The sequence below is a fragment of the Chiloscyllium plagiosum genome, chromosome 12, assembly GCF_004010195.1.
Source record: "Chiloscyllium plagiosum isolate BGI_BamShark_2017 chromosome 12, ASM401019v2, whole genome shotgun sequence".
Classification (NCBI taxonomy): domain Eukaryota; kingdom Metazoa; phylum Chordata; class Chondrichthyes; order Orectolobiformes; family Hemiscylliidae; genus Chiloscyllium; species Chiloscyllium plagiosum.
Window position 1 is genome coordinate 11,780,652 of NC_057721.1, and position 18,143 is coordinate 11,798,794.

Consider the following 18,143-nt stretch of genomic DNA (forward strand, 5'->3'; position numbering starts at 1 on the left):
ACCAAAGGAAGAGTTCCTGTTGTCCTTGTGTACCATCCCACCAGCATCCACATCCAGAAGATCAGCTGCTATTTCTGTCACTTCCAGCGAGTTGCCACCACCACACATTCCCCTCCCTTGTCTGCCTTTCTCAGAGACCATTTCCTCTGAGACATTCTGGTCCACTCTTCACTCCCAGCACCACCCCTTGGTATCTTCCCCACAACTGCTGAAGATGTAACATCTACCCATTTACCTCTTCGCCCCTCACTATCCAAGGGCCCATAATATACCTTCTAGGTGAACCAGCACTTTATCTGCATTTCTCACAATCTAGTCTACTGCATTCGCTACTCACAATGTGGCCTTGTATACATTAGAGAAATGAAGCATAGACTGGGTGACCACTTCGTAGAACATTTACATTCCACCCACAAACAGACAGTGTTTCCTGTTGCCTGTCACTTTAACACACCACCCTGTTCCCTGTCCAACATCTGTCTCAAGCCTATTGTAGTGCTGTAGTGAAGCTCAACGCAAGTTGAAAGAACAACACCTCCTTTTCCGCTTGGGGATCCTGCAGCCCTCCAGAGTCAACATAGAGTTCAATGATTTTAGGCCCTGAACCTCACCATGTCCCAGTCCCTTGCCTCACACTAGGTCTTATCACAGAGTCTGCCATTGGACACTAACAACTGTTCGCCACAAACAGTCTCCATTAATGGCTATTCACCCCCTAGCCAGATCATTATCAACTCCTTTGTCTGTCCAACTTGTCTTCTCTCCTTTTGGGCTCTGACCCTACCTTTCGTTTACCCTTGCATCTTCCCCCAGCCTATCTTCTGCATTTAAATTGACATTTTCCTAGCTACCATGAGTTCTGAGGAAGGGTCACCAGACCCAAAACGTTAACTTAGATTTCTCTTCACAGATGCTGCCAGACCTGCTGAGATTTTCCAGCAACTTCTGTTTTTGTTTCTGATAGAGTTATGACATTTTCTCAATAATTGAATGATCTCTATGGAAAGGAATACCTGTCTGGGATTTGTATCCTATTATTTGACCCATTTGAATAGATTGTTTCCTATGATCTTAGTGCAGCATTCTGTTGCAATCTGGTGAGTTTTCTATTCTTGGCCTTGGATTGTATGCAATAGTTTCTCAATTATGCTGCTCATCAGCTACCAAATTTTGCCTCTGTCCAATAGTTGCTTTCCTTCAAACCATAGTTAGATTTATTTAGTTTTTCTAAAAATAATTAGGTAAAGCTATTGCTAAGCAACATTTTAATAGTGAATCAGAAATCCCTATTCCTTATTTAATTACCACAGTAAAGCAGGAGCTATGCACATTCAGTTCAAAGGGTTTTTTTTTGATTTTCAACAGTGTTTACGAATTGTTTTTGCCTGCATACTGTTAGAAAGCAATGGTTGTGCTATCAGAAGAACCAATTAAGATAAGTCTGTTTGTTCATCTGAGCTTAGCTACAAGTTTAGACCTTATCAACTCACTGGATGGCTGTCGTCTTTCAAGCCTTGAAATGATGTGATAGTGGGAATGGCATGTGCAGCGTGTTTGACAAGCAATGATCTAGGGCATCTCTTTCCTTCCATCCAACTTGGCCTCCTGCATTTCTTAAAACTACTTTCCATCTTCATTCACAAACTCTATCTCAATCCTTTCTATGGCTCAGTGTGGCTTCAGTTCTTGCATTAGCTGAGGTTGCCATGAAGGATACTCCTGAACCTCTCCCCTCCCCTCAGACACTGTGACCTTCAGATTAAACCACTACCAGTTGTCTCTCTGACAAGGGAGCAATCCTATGTTCTGGTAAGACTGTAGTGACTTTATATTTTAGTATCCAAAGTCAGAAATACCAAGGTAATGTCCATTCACCTAGTCCTATTTTGAAATTTGAACTACCTAAAAATGGGCATTTTTGGGTACAGAACCATGAATTCTGCTGTTGACTGTTCTACTGTCTTATCCATTTTTTTGTTCTTGAGGTGAAATTGGTGCTCAAAAGTTAGAGTACTTGTCATTTTGTTAGCCAAAATAAAATCCTTCCAGCTTAAATTTAGGACAGTCACCCCTGTTGCATAGTTGATTTCAATGGAATTGCTACTTCTGAATTGTGATTTATTTCAGTTTTGACATTGCAGCTCTTTGACGTCCAGTCTTTTAAGAAAAGGATATCAGCATGGTAGATTTGCATATAGACAAAAATTCAAGAATAGAATAAAATGTTTGGTTGTGTCAGACAACAATTGTGAATCTTGCGTAGTGGTATAAATTTATCAAGAGAATTTAATCTGTCTGAGTCTGTGTGGAAGCCAACAGTCAACAACATCCAACTTATCCCTGCCTCAACTAGATTCAGTTAGTGAAATAACTGTAGAGGTTATGAAATATTTTGGCTTCTTGAGATTTAAATAAGTGCTTCCATTCTTTATTTCTTTTTGTATGCTTTGTAAAGATGCAGTACAATTGGTAGTTTGATTGTTACTGGTTAACTTCTCAGGTGCTCTGGAAAGTTACTCAAATTAAAATTATGTATATTGTTCAACTCAATCAAGTTTACTACCCTCTTCACTACCACAACAGCATTGAAACTTCAGCTTATATAAGAACTGATTTTCACCAAGGGAAACGCACAACCCTGCACTCCCATTTTTCACTGGGAAGTAATCCATCTTGATTTTAGGATTGACTGTTGCATTCCATTAACTTTTGTCTTCTATATTCTGTTTCATCATGCTTATTGTCGTATTCCCATTTAAGAGGTAGATCCATTGATCAAATGAAGTTACGTTGATTTGTAGATAAAATTTATTAATCTACTTTTCATGAACTCTTCATACATTTTCTTTGCTCAGCTGACTTATTTGTTTAGACTGATCCTGTCCTTGCTGACCATATGACTCCACAGCATGGTTGGTTCGTGACAATTAGAGATGGGCAATAAGGCTGGCCCAGCAAGCAAGCTGTCATTCCCATGAATGCCTTTTTGAAAAAAATCTCCTTTCTCTGCTGGCAGTAATAGGATTTTTCATTTCATTGGATAGTTCAAGTTGAAGATTTTGAGAATACATGTTTAAAAGAAATCTAGTAGTTAAAATTTAATTTTCTTCATTCCTTATAGATGTGTTAATTTGAAAATAATTTCTGTTGTATTGCAGAGATAAAGCTTGTGTGAAATCAGATTTTGATTTCTTTCACTGGCATTTGTATACTTGTATCTCAGTGAATTTCAAAATCCTCCTCATCTTTGGATTTGATTATAGTTCAGCATGGTTCTGGTGTCACTTAAAGTGCACACATATACTTCAAAGATAATTAACCATTACATGCAAGGATACCTTGCTATTTGTCTGTAGTCCTCTTGTGTTCCTAGTTTTTATTCTGTAAAGATTTTGAGGGCATTTACAAACGTTTGCAGTTTTAGCAGCTATCAGTTGATTCTGCATATTCTCGGTCAAATTTTTAAAGCTTTCTGATCTTGATTGTGTGAGAGAATACAAAGTATATTTACCAGCTTCAGGGAAGCAACCATATTTTTGTACATTCAAAGAGTTTTAATGTAGATCTTGGTAATACTCCAACTTAACTCTCTGGAAGCCTTTAATTGAAAATGCATCAATAATAAAAGCAGATGCAGTTTGCTGATCATAATGTATTTTTATGCATTTAGGTAGTGCACAGAGACTTGAAACCGAGTAACATCCTCTATGTTGATGAGTCAGGCAATCCAGAATCGATTCGTATTTGTGACTTTGGATTTGCCAAACAGCTGCGAGCTGATAATGGCCTTCTCATGACTCCATGTTACACAGCTAATTTTGTTGCTCCTGAGGTATGAATATTGATTGATTTCTACATTTTTATGAAACATTACTAAAGTTTTTTTTGCCCTTGAAACAGTGAAACTTTCAATAGTGAGCAATGGATAATGGGCTGGTTGTAGTATGTCAGAAAGCAAATGGTATGATGCTCGTTTATTTCTCTCCTTTCCCCTTATGCTGAACTACTAACTTCGCTATTAGAGAGATTCTCATTGAAGAAGGAGGCACTTTCATAAAGAGATGGAGAGCCTGTGATCTCGGGCAAGATTGGCTTTGGCAAAGACTTGAGCTTTCCTCATTAGAGGATTACAGTTAGGTAAGGGAAGGAATGAGGGGTCTGTTTCATTCCCTATACCCTTTTTTGAAATTCAAAGTTCTTTATGCTTTTCGTGGGGAGAAATGTTAATTGGGGTTGAAACATTCACCCAGAATTACACCGCAGCTGACTGCAATGAAAATCCATCTCTGCTTTACTCTAGTAACTAACCTTGACCAGAATTTCAGAACAGAAGCCTACATTGCTAGCATTTGAATTGACCATTCTTATAGTTGTCCTAAATGGTGAACTTTAGCCTGAGCCTTGTACAAACCTGATAAAGATGGTTTTAAATCAATTTACACAAGATCCTGATGACAAGAAATGTTCAAGTGTGAATTCCAAGGTTGAAAAGTTAGAATATCATACTGTTTTCCTTAAATGCTCCCCCTAAATACTTCATGGATGAAGAATGACTTTTAAGGTATAATAACCTTTGTGTTCTAAAACACAACAGCCATATTGCCATGCTACCTTTGTCATCCACCTGTATTGGTAAATGAAGCATCAGTTTAATCTCTTTCCTGAAAGGCAGAAACTTATAATAATCAAACTTTCTTTAGTTTTGCATCCACTTGCATTCTAAAAGCTCCTTTTAAAGGAGAGAAATAGAGATAGGTACTTCAGAAATATAAGTGTCAAAATTATGTTTAAATCCTGAAGTAGGGGTTGAACTATTAGTCAAGCTACTGCATCTGTTCACTTATCACCAACATATCCCTGTATAATAAATACTCATAGCAGAGAAGAGCCTCTTAGAAATTTATGTATGGATATGCTGTCTGGAATTCTGCATTAGTATGAGGGTATAGCTGAAATTCAGATAATCTGATATCAGAATATTTAATTTCATTAAATCAAAGCAAAACAGGCCAAGTTAGCCTCTTAGAATCAGCAGAGCTGGCGTTTTAATCAATGAGCATTTTTTTTTGCTGATAACATTTTAAGTTTTATGGACTTAATGCTTAGTCAGAATTGTTCTTTAATTATTCATGACAGTAACATTGGATAGAAAAATGTAATGCATTTGGCTGACAGATGTTGGTACTCATTTCCTATGCCAGTAAATGTTTCTAGTAAAAAAAATTGTCTGCCCTGTATTTGTATTCCTTCAACCTCTTTAGTTTCATAGGTCAGCTCATAGAATCATAAAGATGTACAGCATGGAAACAGACACTTCAGTCCAACTTGTCCATGCAGTCCAGATATCCCAACCCAATCTTGTCCCACCTGTCAGCACCTGGCCCACATATATCCAAACCCTTCCTATTCATATACCCATCCAAATGCCTTTTAAACGTTGCAATTGTGCCAGCCTCCTCCACTTCCAATGGCAGCTCATTCCATACACTTACCATCCTCAGCGTGAAAAAAATTGCCCCTTGGGTTTCTCTTCTGTCTTTCCACTCTCATCCTAAATCTATATCTTCTAGTTCTGGACTCCCCCACCCCAGGGAAAAGACTCTGTCTCTTTCTCCTATCCATGCTCTAATGATTTTATTGACCTCTATATGGTCACCCCTCAGCCTCCAATGCTCCAGGGAAAACAGTCATCACCCATTCAAGCTCATCCTATAGCTCAAATCCTCCAACCTTGGCAACATCCTTGTAAATATTTTCTGAACGCTTTCAAGTTTCACAACATCCTTCTGATAGGAAGGAGACCAGAATTGCACGCAATATTCCAAAAGTGGCCTACTCCTTTGAATTTGATAAAAGTTGTCAGCCCCTACCCCCACCCACCCCACCAAACAGACATTTCCAGAGCTTCACAAATTTAAAGAAATCTTGGTTCTACGTTTATTTAATTCTGCATCTGTGGAACTTTAGTCTAGATAGCTATATCCAGTTTCTTTCATAAGTTTAAACATTACTATCATTGCTCCATAATCTGCATTGCTGTTAATCAACAGACTTAATTTGCCAAGCTGTTTTTCTCCCTCTCATGCCAGGTTATTACCTAATTCATTCCTGATGCACCATCTTAAAGGGCTCTATATCTTTTTTTATAGAGTGAGGTCCAATATATGTATATTAACTATTAAAGGTTCACGTGCAGCCGGAATTGTAACACTAATTATTTATTTATATTGTAATTCTTAGGTCTTAAAGCGACAAGGATATGATGCAGCTTGTGATATCTGGAGTCTTGGAGTTCTCCTTTATACAATGCTTACAGGGTGAGTTTGTACACTGCCTAGGATGTTACTGATAAAGTTACTGAAAATACCAGTGTGTCTGCTGTTGAATTTTTATTGTTTTCTCTAAAGGTCATGAATCATGCTTGAGTACAACTCTCTGTTCTGTGAAATAGAAATGTCAAATTAAAGATCTTACTGCAATCAAACTTATAATACTTCGGTGGCACTTTGCAATGGGACAAGTACCTTCTTGTCCAAATGATATTAATTCTTCATATGTGAGGTATCACTTTAAAAAAGCAGTAATTGTCCAGTAAAGATCTGAGATCAGCCAAAGCTGTAGCTGGAGCCTGTTTTTTTTTGTATATTCTCTAATTTGAATAGAAAACAATTTGCATTCACTTAGACAATAGAGATATGTACTTGTATATATTATAACCTGAGTTTGAAGAGAACAAAGAATACTACAGCACAGGAACAGGTCCTTCAGCCCTCCAAGCTTGTGCCAACATATTTTGCCCTTCTATAATAAAACTGTCTTCACTTACAGGATCCGTATCCCTCTTTTTGTGATCCCTTTCTAGACCCTCTCTTGCACCATTCGTAACACATTTTGAATTTTTACCAGCTGGTGATTTGGTCCCATTTACAGATTCCATATCTGTTTAATATTATAAACAATTCAGCCAGATTTCTTTAGTCAACAAGGAATAACTATTTTATCACAAACAAAATTTAATGGAATAAACAATATTGACAAAAAATGGATTGTGCAAAAATATTCATTACTAATAGTCTAACATCCCAAATTTAACATGAAGCAAATATGGGTAATAAACAAACAATGTTCAGATTGCACAGAATATATCAAAGAGCAAGTACATCTAACCTATCTCATGGATTGGTTTAGTGCCCCCTACCTCTGGAACTCCTGATTCTTTAAAACTTCATTCCAGCATACTTCTCAGGCACAACTTCAGCTTTTTGCAGTCTTCTTCAGGCCAGTATTACCTTGAACTTGCTTTCTGAAAGCTAACCTGATTAATTGCACAAAATAATAGCCCAACCTAACATGGGGTCTACTTCTCCCTCCCTCCCCCTCTGTAGCTTTTCCATATTGACTAGTAGTCCCACTACCTCTTACCTTTTGATCTCTCCTGAACTGCCATTTGAAACTTTATCACAGGGTGCACCCCTACTGATTGGCAGAATTGAATGTAATTAATGCAATTGAATGTAATATTTTGGCACAGTCAAATGCAGTACTCTTTGAATTGTCTAAAAGCTTGAATGTTGCACCTTCACTGAGTGTTGGTGGCTGCAGTACAAACTGATACAGCAACAAAGGAATTCATGATAACATAACTCATTAAGTATGTACTACCATTCAGTAACTATATGTTTATATTTCCCCCTTGCTTCAAATAAATTGATTTCTTCATTTCCCTCTACTTCCAAGAAAACCAATTTGCATTGGTCTGATTGTGTGTTGCTTAATATCAGTGGCTCTCCCTGGTTGTCTGTACATGTTGAAATGTTTTAGTCCACTGAAATTTAATTTTGTTTCACAGTTACACACCCTTTGCTAATGGGCCTGATGACACTCCTGAAGAAATATTGGCGAGAATAGGCAGTGGAAAGTTCAGCCTGACTGGAGGTTATTGGGATACAGTTTCTGACGTTGCTAAGGTAATAAAGACAAACCTAAGATAGATCTTAACTTTAAATGGGTTCAGTGCTTGTTTCGATGCAAAGCTCTAACCTGTTGTTAAATCCATTCTATATCAAATGATATCTGTTTGCAGATTCATAGTTCCTTGAAGATGGAGTCACAGGTAGACAGGCTACTGAAGGTGTTTGGTACATTTACCTTTTATTGGTTAGTGCACCAAGAGTTATGATGTCATGTTGAGGTTGTACAGGACATTGGTTAGGCCACTTTTGGAACACTGCAATTCTCGTCTCCGTCCTTGCGGAAAGATGTTGTTAAACTCGCAAGGGTGCAGAAAAAATTTACAAGGATCTTGCTGGGGTTGGAGGGTTTGAGCTATAGGAGAAGCTGAATAGACTGGGGCTATTTTCTCAGATGCTGAGGGGTGACCTTTATAGAGGTTTATAAAATGAGCATGGATAGGGTGAATTCCCATGGTGGGGGAGTCCAAACGAGAGGGTCTAGGTTTCATGTGAGAGGGGAAAGATACAAACGTTGGACTGAAGGATCTGTTTCTTGATCAGATGGCACCTCTAGCTTAATGTACAGAATTACAGCTTTGCTTTTTTTCTCTCTAATATCATTCTTAGTGGTAGTAAGTAGGTAATTGTCAGCTAAATGGATTTATTTTGCCAAAAAAGGACTATCCCAAGAACCTTCTTTGACAAAAGTTATGTTCTTGGATTTACTAAGCTTTTGTTCTTCACAATTATCCAATGAAGCAGTTCTGACAGGTGCACTTTCTTCATCGGACAGTCAATTTAGTATTATCTCAAAGGTCTTCAACCTCCTGGTCAATATTTATCTTTCCATCAAGGTCACATTTCTGTTTGTGGAAGCTTGCTGAGTGCAGTTTGACTAATATTTTCCATATGGACTGTCTCGAGGTGGTGGTAAATGTTCTAAAAATGCAAATCTGTATTTGTTTTCTTGTACTTATTGTGTCACGTAGTATATTCCTGCTGATGGATGATTGGAAAATCTAACCATGAATTCTCTCTACAATTGGTTGAAGTTGGATTCATTTTTGTGTAGTAGTCACTGTGGTAATGTGATCATTTGCCAATGAATGTTGCAAAAAGATCAATTTGTTATTGATTTCATAGGATCTTGTATCAAAGATGCTTCATGTAGATCCACAACAAAGATTATCAACTACCCAGGTCCTCCGACATCCTTGGATTGTTCATCGGGATAAATTGCCGCAATTTCACTTAAACCGTCAGGATGCGCCTCATCTGGTGAAGGTGAAAACTACACTGCATTATTTCTTTTCCGTGCCTCCTTCAACCTCTGTTAATTTGCCTCTGTCCCCAAGTACTATGCCTCCAAAAAGGCAGCAGAGTGATGTGAACCTTTTGATCTTGAAATTTATGACAAAGTTGTGTGTCTTGCTGAACTTGTCTCAACTGAAGTTGTGCTGTTTTTCTAGGGGGCTATGGCTGCTACATACTCCGCGCTGAACCGCACACCGTTACAGCCTGTTCTCGAACCAGTTGGCTGCTCAAATCTGGCCCGGAGAAGGGGTGTTAAGAAACTTACCTCAACTGCTCTTTAAAGTGACCTCTGCTGAAACTGGATTCACAGCAGCCTTAGACATTTACGTGTCTCAACAGAGAGCATCCCATCACGTTACCTTTATATGCTGCTTTTTGTCTTCTCTTCCTGCTTTCAACAGTTGGATACCAGGATATTGGGGGTGTTAATCATGGCTGGAATGTGAAGCAGAATTCCTGGGAACAAAGGTTAAATGGGTGAAAGCAAAGAAACTTGGCATTTCAATGAACACTGTATTACTTTTATTTGTAAATTAGCATTAGAAAAAGCACTCTCAGTGAATTTCTACTGGGAATGTGTAAGTCCTTCTGGATTGTTTTTGTTGTAATGTGGGATTTTTTCTAAAATTTAGCACTTGGGCTAATGTGTATTCTTTCCGTGTCATCACTGTAAATCTTGTGCCATTTTTGAATGCCATGACCTTTACATAGACGGTGGTTCTTAATGTTTTTTTTCCCTCCCAATGTAGTCCTCCATCAGCCTGTCTCTCATCAATGGCTGTTTTCACATTTCTGATCAGTGCTCCATGATTGAAAGTTCTGTTGATATTTGTTAGCAGCTAAGGGATACCTTATTTCCTTGCCTGCATCTTGAATCAATTGTTAAATAACTGTAAAATCTACTGTAATCTATGGATCTTTGAGAAGACAGCCTGCCTACTACTATAGCATGTATCTGAGAGTCTTTTATGTGAAACAGAATGTTTATAATCTTACATTACATATAACTTAGTATGATACGGTGAGGGTGATGGTTCTGAACAAAGCATTGAATTTCTGAAATGGATTCACCTTGGCATTTTGAGACCATAAGACAGTGATCAGTCTCCGTGATCACTATTGACACTATCATTGTCTATGATTCTAAACCGAAACCAATTGAAAATCATTCGCTGTGTATCCATTATGTCTTCAGCCTTAAGATTCTTAAAAATAGTTTCACGATATTGCAGCCTTTAAGATTCCTTACCATTGGGATGGGATTGCAATTATTCAAATAAAACATTAAATGTTACCATTCAGTATCATAGCTTGAAGGGAAAAGGTGTAAAGATGAGGGATGTAATTATTTTGAAATCGAAAAATCTACTTGGTTAATTTTTAAATGAAGCCGTATCAAAGATGTAATATTTTTCTATACTTCTATAAATCAAACTTTATATCCGACTCCACCACATAGCATGGCACTGAAGTGGATGTATAAGGAATTTTTATACTGTCTTTACCAAAGTGTAAATTTGGTAGCAGTCTGAAGTCCAGCTGACACTTGCTGGGTGATGCTACCAGTTAACTGGATTGATTAGAATAGTCAATGCTTAAAGAGATTGACTTAATTGTGCCTCATTCTGATACAGAATCAGTGTTTTCATGTGAAAATCAATGTTACCCTGGCCTATTCCCAGGTGCAACTAGGCGTGGAATCAAATCTATTAGTACTTATGTTGCTCCTTTTTATGGGCTGACAATTTTTGTAATCATGAGGAAAAGCTGAAAATTTATACAAATAAAATATCAAATTTAATGCTGTGCCTTCATTTTACTTGCAACCTCCTGAGATGCTTGGTTCCTTTTTTTAAACTAACTTGATCACATTTTGAATGATGCTCCTCACTTATTTTAATATTCGTTGATTTCTCAATTTGCAGACAAAAATCCAGGCCACTTTTATCAATACCTACTGGGCCATCACTCCCCCTGTCTACGCGAAAATCTGGTCTGTTCCAAGTGGGAGTGACCGTGGATTGCAGCGGAGAATGCTTGGTATAGGCTGGGCAGAAAGCCTGTGCACTAACTGTGTCTTAATGTACCAAAAGAAAATAGCTTTCATGTCTCACTCCACATGCCCTGTACTCACTCACCATATAGACACTTAAAGCCACCATGCCAAACCATGCCCCCTATACCTTGATTGCCAATTCACTTATATCCTTAAAACCCATGCTGAGATGACATTTGTGTTACATAACGTTCTAGATGTATATTTGAGACTTCGCTAAAAATCTACTTAGTATATTTATATTCCTTCAACTATTGTATTTGAATCCATTGTTTTTAAAGACATAATTTTGTTCAGCATTGAAATGCATTCATAGTCCCACTTCAAAGAAGCTTGTAGCCGTCAATCAAGATAAAATGGCAACAACCTTTATTGTGACTATCCATGGTTGTAAAATCAGTCATGCAGTAGTAATTAAACCCCTCAGATTTATATGGTGAAATTGCCAGCATTTTTTTTAAACACTCAAAATTCTTTTCAAAAATTCAAGTGGCAGGAATTTGAATCCTTGAGAGCTTGCTTTATACCATTTTATGAATGTTCATCTTGAGTATTGACTAGTCTGACTGACACTTTGAACGGGTGATCTTGACACTTTTTAACAGTTGATTTGGACAGGTTCCTTGACAGCTGCTGAGTTTGTAAATTTTACACTTTCATGGTTACTTTGAACACCAGATGATCCAACATATGGTCTGAGATCCAGAGTCCAGCTTGCCAATAGATCCTGTTTAATCCAGAGATCAGTGTTCACAACAGAAGTAAATGGAAGTTACTGATCCTACTTGGAGCCGCTCTTCCAATCATCAGCTGTTTATCTCCTGCTTGCTGCTGATAGGCTTACTAATAAGGAGATAAACAGTCTACAACAGAAGGAGAGCAAACCGTGGCAGTGTTCAACTTGAGTTTGCCTATAGTCGTGGAGGAGTTGGGGTAAGACTGTTGAAGTATTGACTGGGTGCGAAGGAAGGATGTCTTGTGCTATAACTCCTCAGTGACATTAACCTCAAACTCTTTAGCCTAGTGCATCTAGGCTTGCTTCTAAATCTCTGGGTGCTTGATTGCTGTTGCCTAACACACTTGTACTGAATGAGTGAGAGTTCTAAAGAACCCCTCATTTTCCATATAGGTATTCTGAGGATCATAGCTGAAGGAGCTGCCTTATCTCTCAAGGGTACCTCAGCTTTCCAAGGAGATACAGTCTTGCTCTTACCAGGTTTCTCACTAATATGGGTTACCAAAATTTTGAGACTGAAGACAACTGAATTGCCAGCAAAAGTCTGAACCGAACATGTATAAAGCCTGATCTGAGTCCATTCCTGCCTCCAGGAATATAGGCGGGGGTGTGGGACTTGGAACTTCTAGGCTCGTTCATTGCTTTTGCCACAATTGAGGTTTTTTTGAGATGTTATATTTCTAGCCTTTGTCACTAATAGGGACTGGAACTACTTGGAGTACAGTTGTTTTCTAAAGGTTTATGGTAAATTGTTTTGTTGTACAGTTTAATGTGGCCAGTGTCTCAAACCTGCAAAGTATAAGTGTCTGACTCCGTGTTCTCTCAACATTCTTCACTCACCCTCAGCAATAGGATACAAGTAATACCAACATTAACAGGGTATGGAACTCAGAACAGTTGTACACATCAAAATATCTTAAAAATATGGCACAATGGACCTACTTTAATCTTGCCTATGATTAGTAAAAATAAAAAACAATCTAACGCATCTGGAATGAAATGAAGTAATGTTTGGAGCAATAATGTATAGAAGTTAATTGGAATCAAAAGTAAAAGGTGATTTGAATACTTTTCTGGAAAAATATTTAACGTAAAATTTGTTTCTTTGCCTTGAAAGAGCCAACTGCAAAGCAGAAACCAGTACCATGAATTGGATGAATCTATCACTTTGGTTTCTGAAAGCAATGTGGCTTTTCGCAGTTAATGGAACAGTACTGCCATCTACTAGCGACCTAAGGTATGGCTCCAGAAGTTCCAGAAAGCGCAAGTGTCAAGTTGTCACAAGTATGCCAATTAAAAGCTGAAGAAGTTTTGAACAAGGACAAATGTGACTTGCACATGGCAACCATCAGGTTTTAAAAGTGATGACTTTGGTGTTTTGATTTATGACAGCATTTCACAAGAAAATATCTTAGGCCCTCATATTAACCTGCAGCCAGGCAAATAATAATGTTAGCATTTGAATTAATAAGATTGAGAGACTTGGAAACCTGGCTGATTTTACCAACTAAATTAAATAAGGCTCCGTGTTAATTATTTCCCTCTGCTCAAATGATGCCCGTGTCCTATGAGTGAGTAAAATCAAAATAGCTAGCTCATTCCAGGTATTAATCTGGAAACCCCTCTGAACTGCTTCTAATATATTTACATCCTTTCTTAAATAAGATGAACAAATGAGATTTGAGTGTTTTTATAGCATCCACGTGGGGATATTTTCAAGATGGCAATCTTAATGTCAAAGCTATGGAATGAAGAGTGAACTACTGTTGAATGGGATCTGTTTTCTTCCTTTAGGACTTCTGTCCTTGTTGCTGAATGATGTTATACAATATGCATCAAATCACAGCTAATTTGCAAACTCCAACTGGGAAGTCTATAGTAGAACTTCCAACAATGTCAAAGCAACTGACTTTTAAAGTGAGCATGGAGAGGGACTGCTCAGACTGCTTGTGAAATGCTGAGGGTTTGAAGTGATGTCATGAGCCAAGGTGGGAGGGCTGTCCCTTGCACCCAAACAACCATCCTTTGTTACTAGTCAACTCACTCTAGTGCTTGATGCAATTTTTTACACAATTGGCGACATTTCTCTGTCTTCCGGTCTTTGCATGGCTCTATTCTTAAAAAAAAACTTCAGGCTCTGAAGTTACTTGATGATCAATGTTAAAAATCACACCACCAGATTATACTCCAACAGGTTTATTTGGAGGCACTGCTTCTTCAGGTGGCTATGCATTGGTGATCAATGGTTGCCCCACCACCACACCCTCTACTTCATTCCTACTTCTAATGTACATGCCCTTCAGGGGAAAAAAATCTTTGAAATTCCAACTGTAATTCACTGTCACCATTGCCTCTGATTATTCATGGCACTTGCTGAAAATCCAGGATGACCAGATTTTTTTTTCCCCCAACTAAATATTGAGAAAATCTAAGCCATTGCTGTGGTGCCATACATTTCATCTCTTACCACTTATTCCATCCTTCTCCATGACCCACTGCCTCAAGAACCAGTGACGCTCAACACCGGCACACTCTGACCATAAGTTGGTCTACTATTCCTATTCATGCCTAATTACCCAAGCCCACGTACACGAGAATAATATGCAACAGCAGTAGTAAGTAATTCAGCACATTAGTCTAGTCCACTGTGCAATGAGATCATGGCTGATGTGATAATCCTCAACTCTTTTCTCCCCTTTCCCCATAACTCTTGATTTGTTTAGTGATTTAAAAATCTGTATATCTTAGCCTTGAACACGTTTAATGATGCAGCCTCAACAGCCCTATGCAGTAAAGAATCACTACACTCGGAAGAAACTCATCTCTATCTTTTTCTTAGGATAAGAGATTACCTTATTTATGTCCTCTGATCATAGACCCTATCACAAAGGGAAACAATGTCATCTCATTCACACTGTGTCAAACCCCGTAAGAATTACATGTTTCAATAAGGTTGTCTCTCATTCTTCTCAACTCCAAAGAATAGAGACCTAAGCTACTTAACCTCTCCAGGCAGTTCCTCCACATCTGGTGAACTTTCTCTGGACTGATCCCAATGCCTATATACAGTATCTTTGAAATCCGTAAACTAAAACTGTTCATAGTATTCCAGGTGTGGCCTAACTAGTGTCTTGTGTATTATCTATTCATCTCTGCCATTTCTTAGTTCCCTATCATAGTTCTCTTACAGAATGAGCCTGGAGGAATTGTGTTCATCTTAGTTTCTCACTTCCTTTTCATATATTTAAAGAAGTTTTTGATGAACATTTTGATTATTATTAGTTTATCCTAAAAATTTATTTTCTCCCTTTTGATGGTTTCTAATACTATATCAATCCTTTGGATTTCCAATAATCTTTGCCACAGTGCATGTTTTCTTTAATGTGATGCTGTCCTTAATTTTCTTGGTTAAACGTGGTTTATCTACCCTTCTTTTCCTCTTTAAAGATCCTTGAATATGTTATCACCTCCCACATTCATGTTGATTCCATGTTTAGATCCCTCCAAATTGGTTTTCATACCCACCACAGTACTGTAATGCTACTTATCAAAGTCAAAAATTACACTTTGTGACTATGACCAAGATGAAGTATTGATTTAAGCTGTACTCTTAAACAGAGTTCAGCTCATCTCCTCTAAAGTCTCTCCACTGACATTCAGCTTGTGTGTAGTTCCATTCTTATCTAACTGGTACAGTTAGATCTTTCTTGCAGTAGTTTCTCCTTCCATTCCTGAACCATTACTTCTGGAATTTTTCAAGGTTCTATTCTTTTACTTTTCACTCTTAGTCAGTCAGCAATATCATTGAAAAATAGTAACTTACTTTAAAAAAAATCTAAAGTTCCTTCAAGTCTAAGAGTAGATAGTTTACCTTAGCTTCATCTTCCCACACTGTCCACATATCACCTGATCATCATCTATTCACTCATCACCCCCCCCATGTACATTGGTTCTCAGTCAAGCAAAGTGGATCAATGTCTTGATTTCAGAATTTTTATCCTTGCCAAAACCCTCCATAGCATCAGCTCTTTCTCTCTCTGCATGTGAAAGTATTCGAGAGAATGCAGAAAACATCCATAATATAGTTCCAGGGATGGAGAAGTTCTAGCTGTATAGACAGCTTGAAAAAGCTGTCTATGTTCTACATGTAGACAGTTGAGCAGGTTTGATGGAGGCATTCATAATAATGAGGGGTCTGGGCTGAGTCATAGAATCCCTATAATGTGGAAAGAGACCATTTGGCCCAACATGTCTGCACTAACCCTCCGAAGAGCTTCCCATCCGTACCCTATAACCCCACATTTACCATCGCTCCAAGTTCGGTATGACTCTCCTTCAGCTTCTAGTTCTGTCATCTTGTACGTTTTAATTGCTCTTCTGGCTGGGTCTTGGTAATCGAATGTAAGAATTAGTAGGAGTAGGTAATCCAGCTCCTCAAGCACGCTCCACCATTTAGTACAACCACAGCTGCCCTCATCACTGCCTTAAATCCACTTTCCTGTCTGTTCTCCATAACCCTTCAAACCATGACTAATTGAAAATCTGTCTCTCTCCCTCAAATTTATTCAGCATGCTGGCATCCACTGCACTGGGGTAGTGAATTCCACAGATTCACAACCCTTTGAGTGAAGGTCTGTTCTCCATAACCCTTCAAACCATGACTAATTGAAAATCTGTCTCTCTCCCTCCTCAAATTTATTCAGCATGCTGGCATCCACTGCACTGGGGTAGTGATTCCACAGATTCACAACCCTTTGAGTGAAGTAATTTCTCCTCATCTGTTTTAAATCTGCTACCCCTTATCCTAAAACTATAACCTCTTGTTTTAGATTGCCCCACAAGAGGAAACATCCTCTCTATGTCTACTTTGTCAAGTCCCTTTAGCATCTTATTAAATCTCCTCTCATTCTTCTAAACTCCAAAGAATATAGGTCTAAACTGCACAATTTCTCTTCGTAAGATAAACCTATCCATCTCTGGAATCAATCTAGCGAATATCCTCCAATATAACTACATCCTTCAAGTAAGAAGAAATCTCTACGCAATACTTCCAGGTGCAGTTTCATCAATGCCTTTTACGTTTGCAGCAAAGTCTTCCTACTGTTATACTCTTCCATTAGCAATAATCAACTTTAGGAAGAAAGGAGAAGTTCCTGTGAGTGACGATAACCCATAATTTTTCCTGGACCACCCACGTAGATACTATGCTCAAGAAGGCACAACAACACTTCTTCCTCAGAAGGCTAAGGAAAATCACCATGTCCATAAGAGCCCTCACCAACCTTTGCACGTCACCACAGAAAGCAATCTACCTAGATGCATCACTGACTGGTATGGCCACCGCTCTGCCCAGGACCATAAGAAACTGCAGAAAGTTATGAACACAGAATAGGCCATCACATAAGCCAACCTCCTATCCGTTGGCTCCACCGACACCTCTTATTGCTGCGGAAATCAGCCAACATCATTAAAGATCCCTCTCACCCAGATAACATAGAATATTACAGCGCAGTACTGGCCCTTTGGCGCCCAAAGTTGCGCCGACCTGTGGTACCAATCGGAAGCCCATTTAACCTACACTATTCCATTCTCATCCATATGTCTATCGAATGACCATTTAAATGCCCTTAAACTCGGTGAGTCTACCACTGTTGCAGGCAGTGTGTTCCGCGCTCCTCCTACTCTGAGTAAAGAAACTGCCTCTGACATCTGTCCTATATTTATCACCTCTCAATTTAAAGCCATGTTCCCTTATGCTAGCATCGCCATCTGAGTAAAAAGGCGCTCACTGTCCAACCTAAGATTATCTTTTATGTCTTAGAGAGGAGGTTGAGAGGTGACTTAACTAACGAAAACAGCCTCAAGTCCCTCAGCCTTTCTCGTAAGACCTTCCCTCCGTATCAGGCAACATCCCAGTAACTGATGAAGTGAGAACAGTGATAGATCTGTCCCTGGAGTAGTCTTGAATCACCAACCTCTCGATTAACAGCCGAATGCGCTCACCAATTGCGCTATCGAGACTGGTGTAAGGGACTGGTTTGTGAGGTCAGGTGTTTATACTGAGATGATGACAATCTTCCAACCT

General features: G+C 38.6%; 1 protein-coding gene across 8 annotated transcripts in view; it reads left to right on the plus strand.

Annotated features, from left to right (window-relative positions):
- The window catches only part of LOC122554978 (ribosomal protein S6 kinase alpha-3), a 125,319-nt gene extending 114,252 nt beyond the window's left edge, over positions 1-11,067 (plus strand). For all 8 annotated transcript variants that reach the window (XM_043700470.1, XM_043700462.1, XM_043700465.1 and 5 more), the window contains 5 exons: positions 3,671-3,832; positions 6,241-6,317; positions 7,850-7,967; positions 9,096-9,236; positions 9,422-11,067. In XM_043700470.1, the coding sequence (XP_043556405.1) occupies positions 3,671-3,832; positions 6,241-6,317; positions 7,850-7,967; positions 9,096-9,236; positions 9,422-9,547 (624 nt within the window). In that variant the 3' untranslated portion in view covers positions 9,548-11,067. The remainder of the gene's footprint in view (positions 1-3,670; positions 3,833-6,240; positions 6,318-7,849; positions 7,968-9,095; positions 9,237-9,421) is intronic.
- Positions 11,068-18,143: the final 7,076 nt, after the last annotated feature.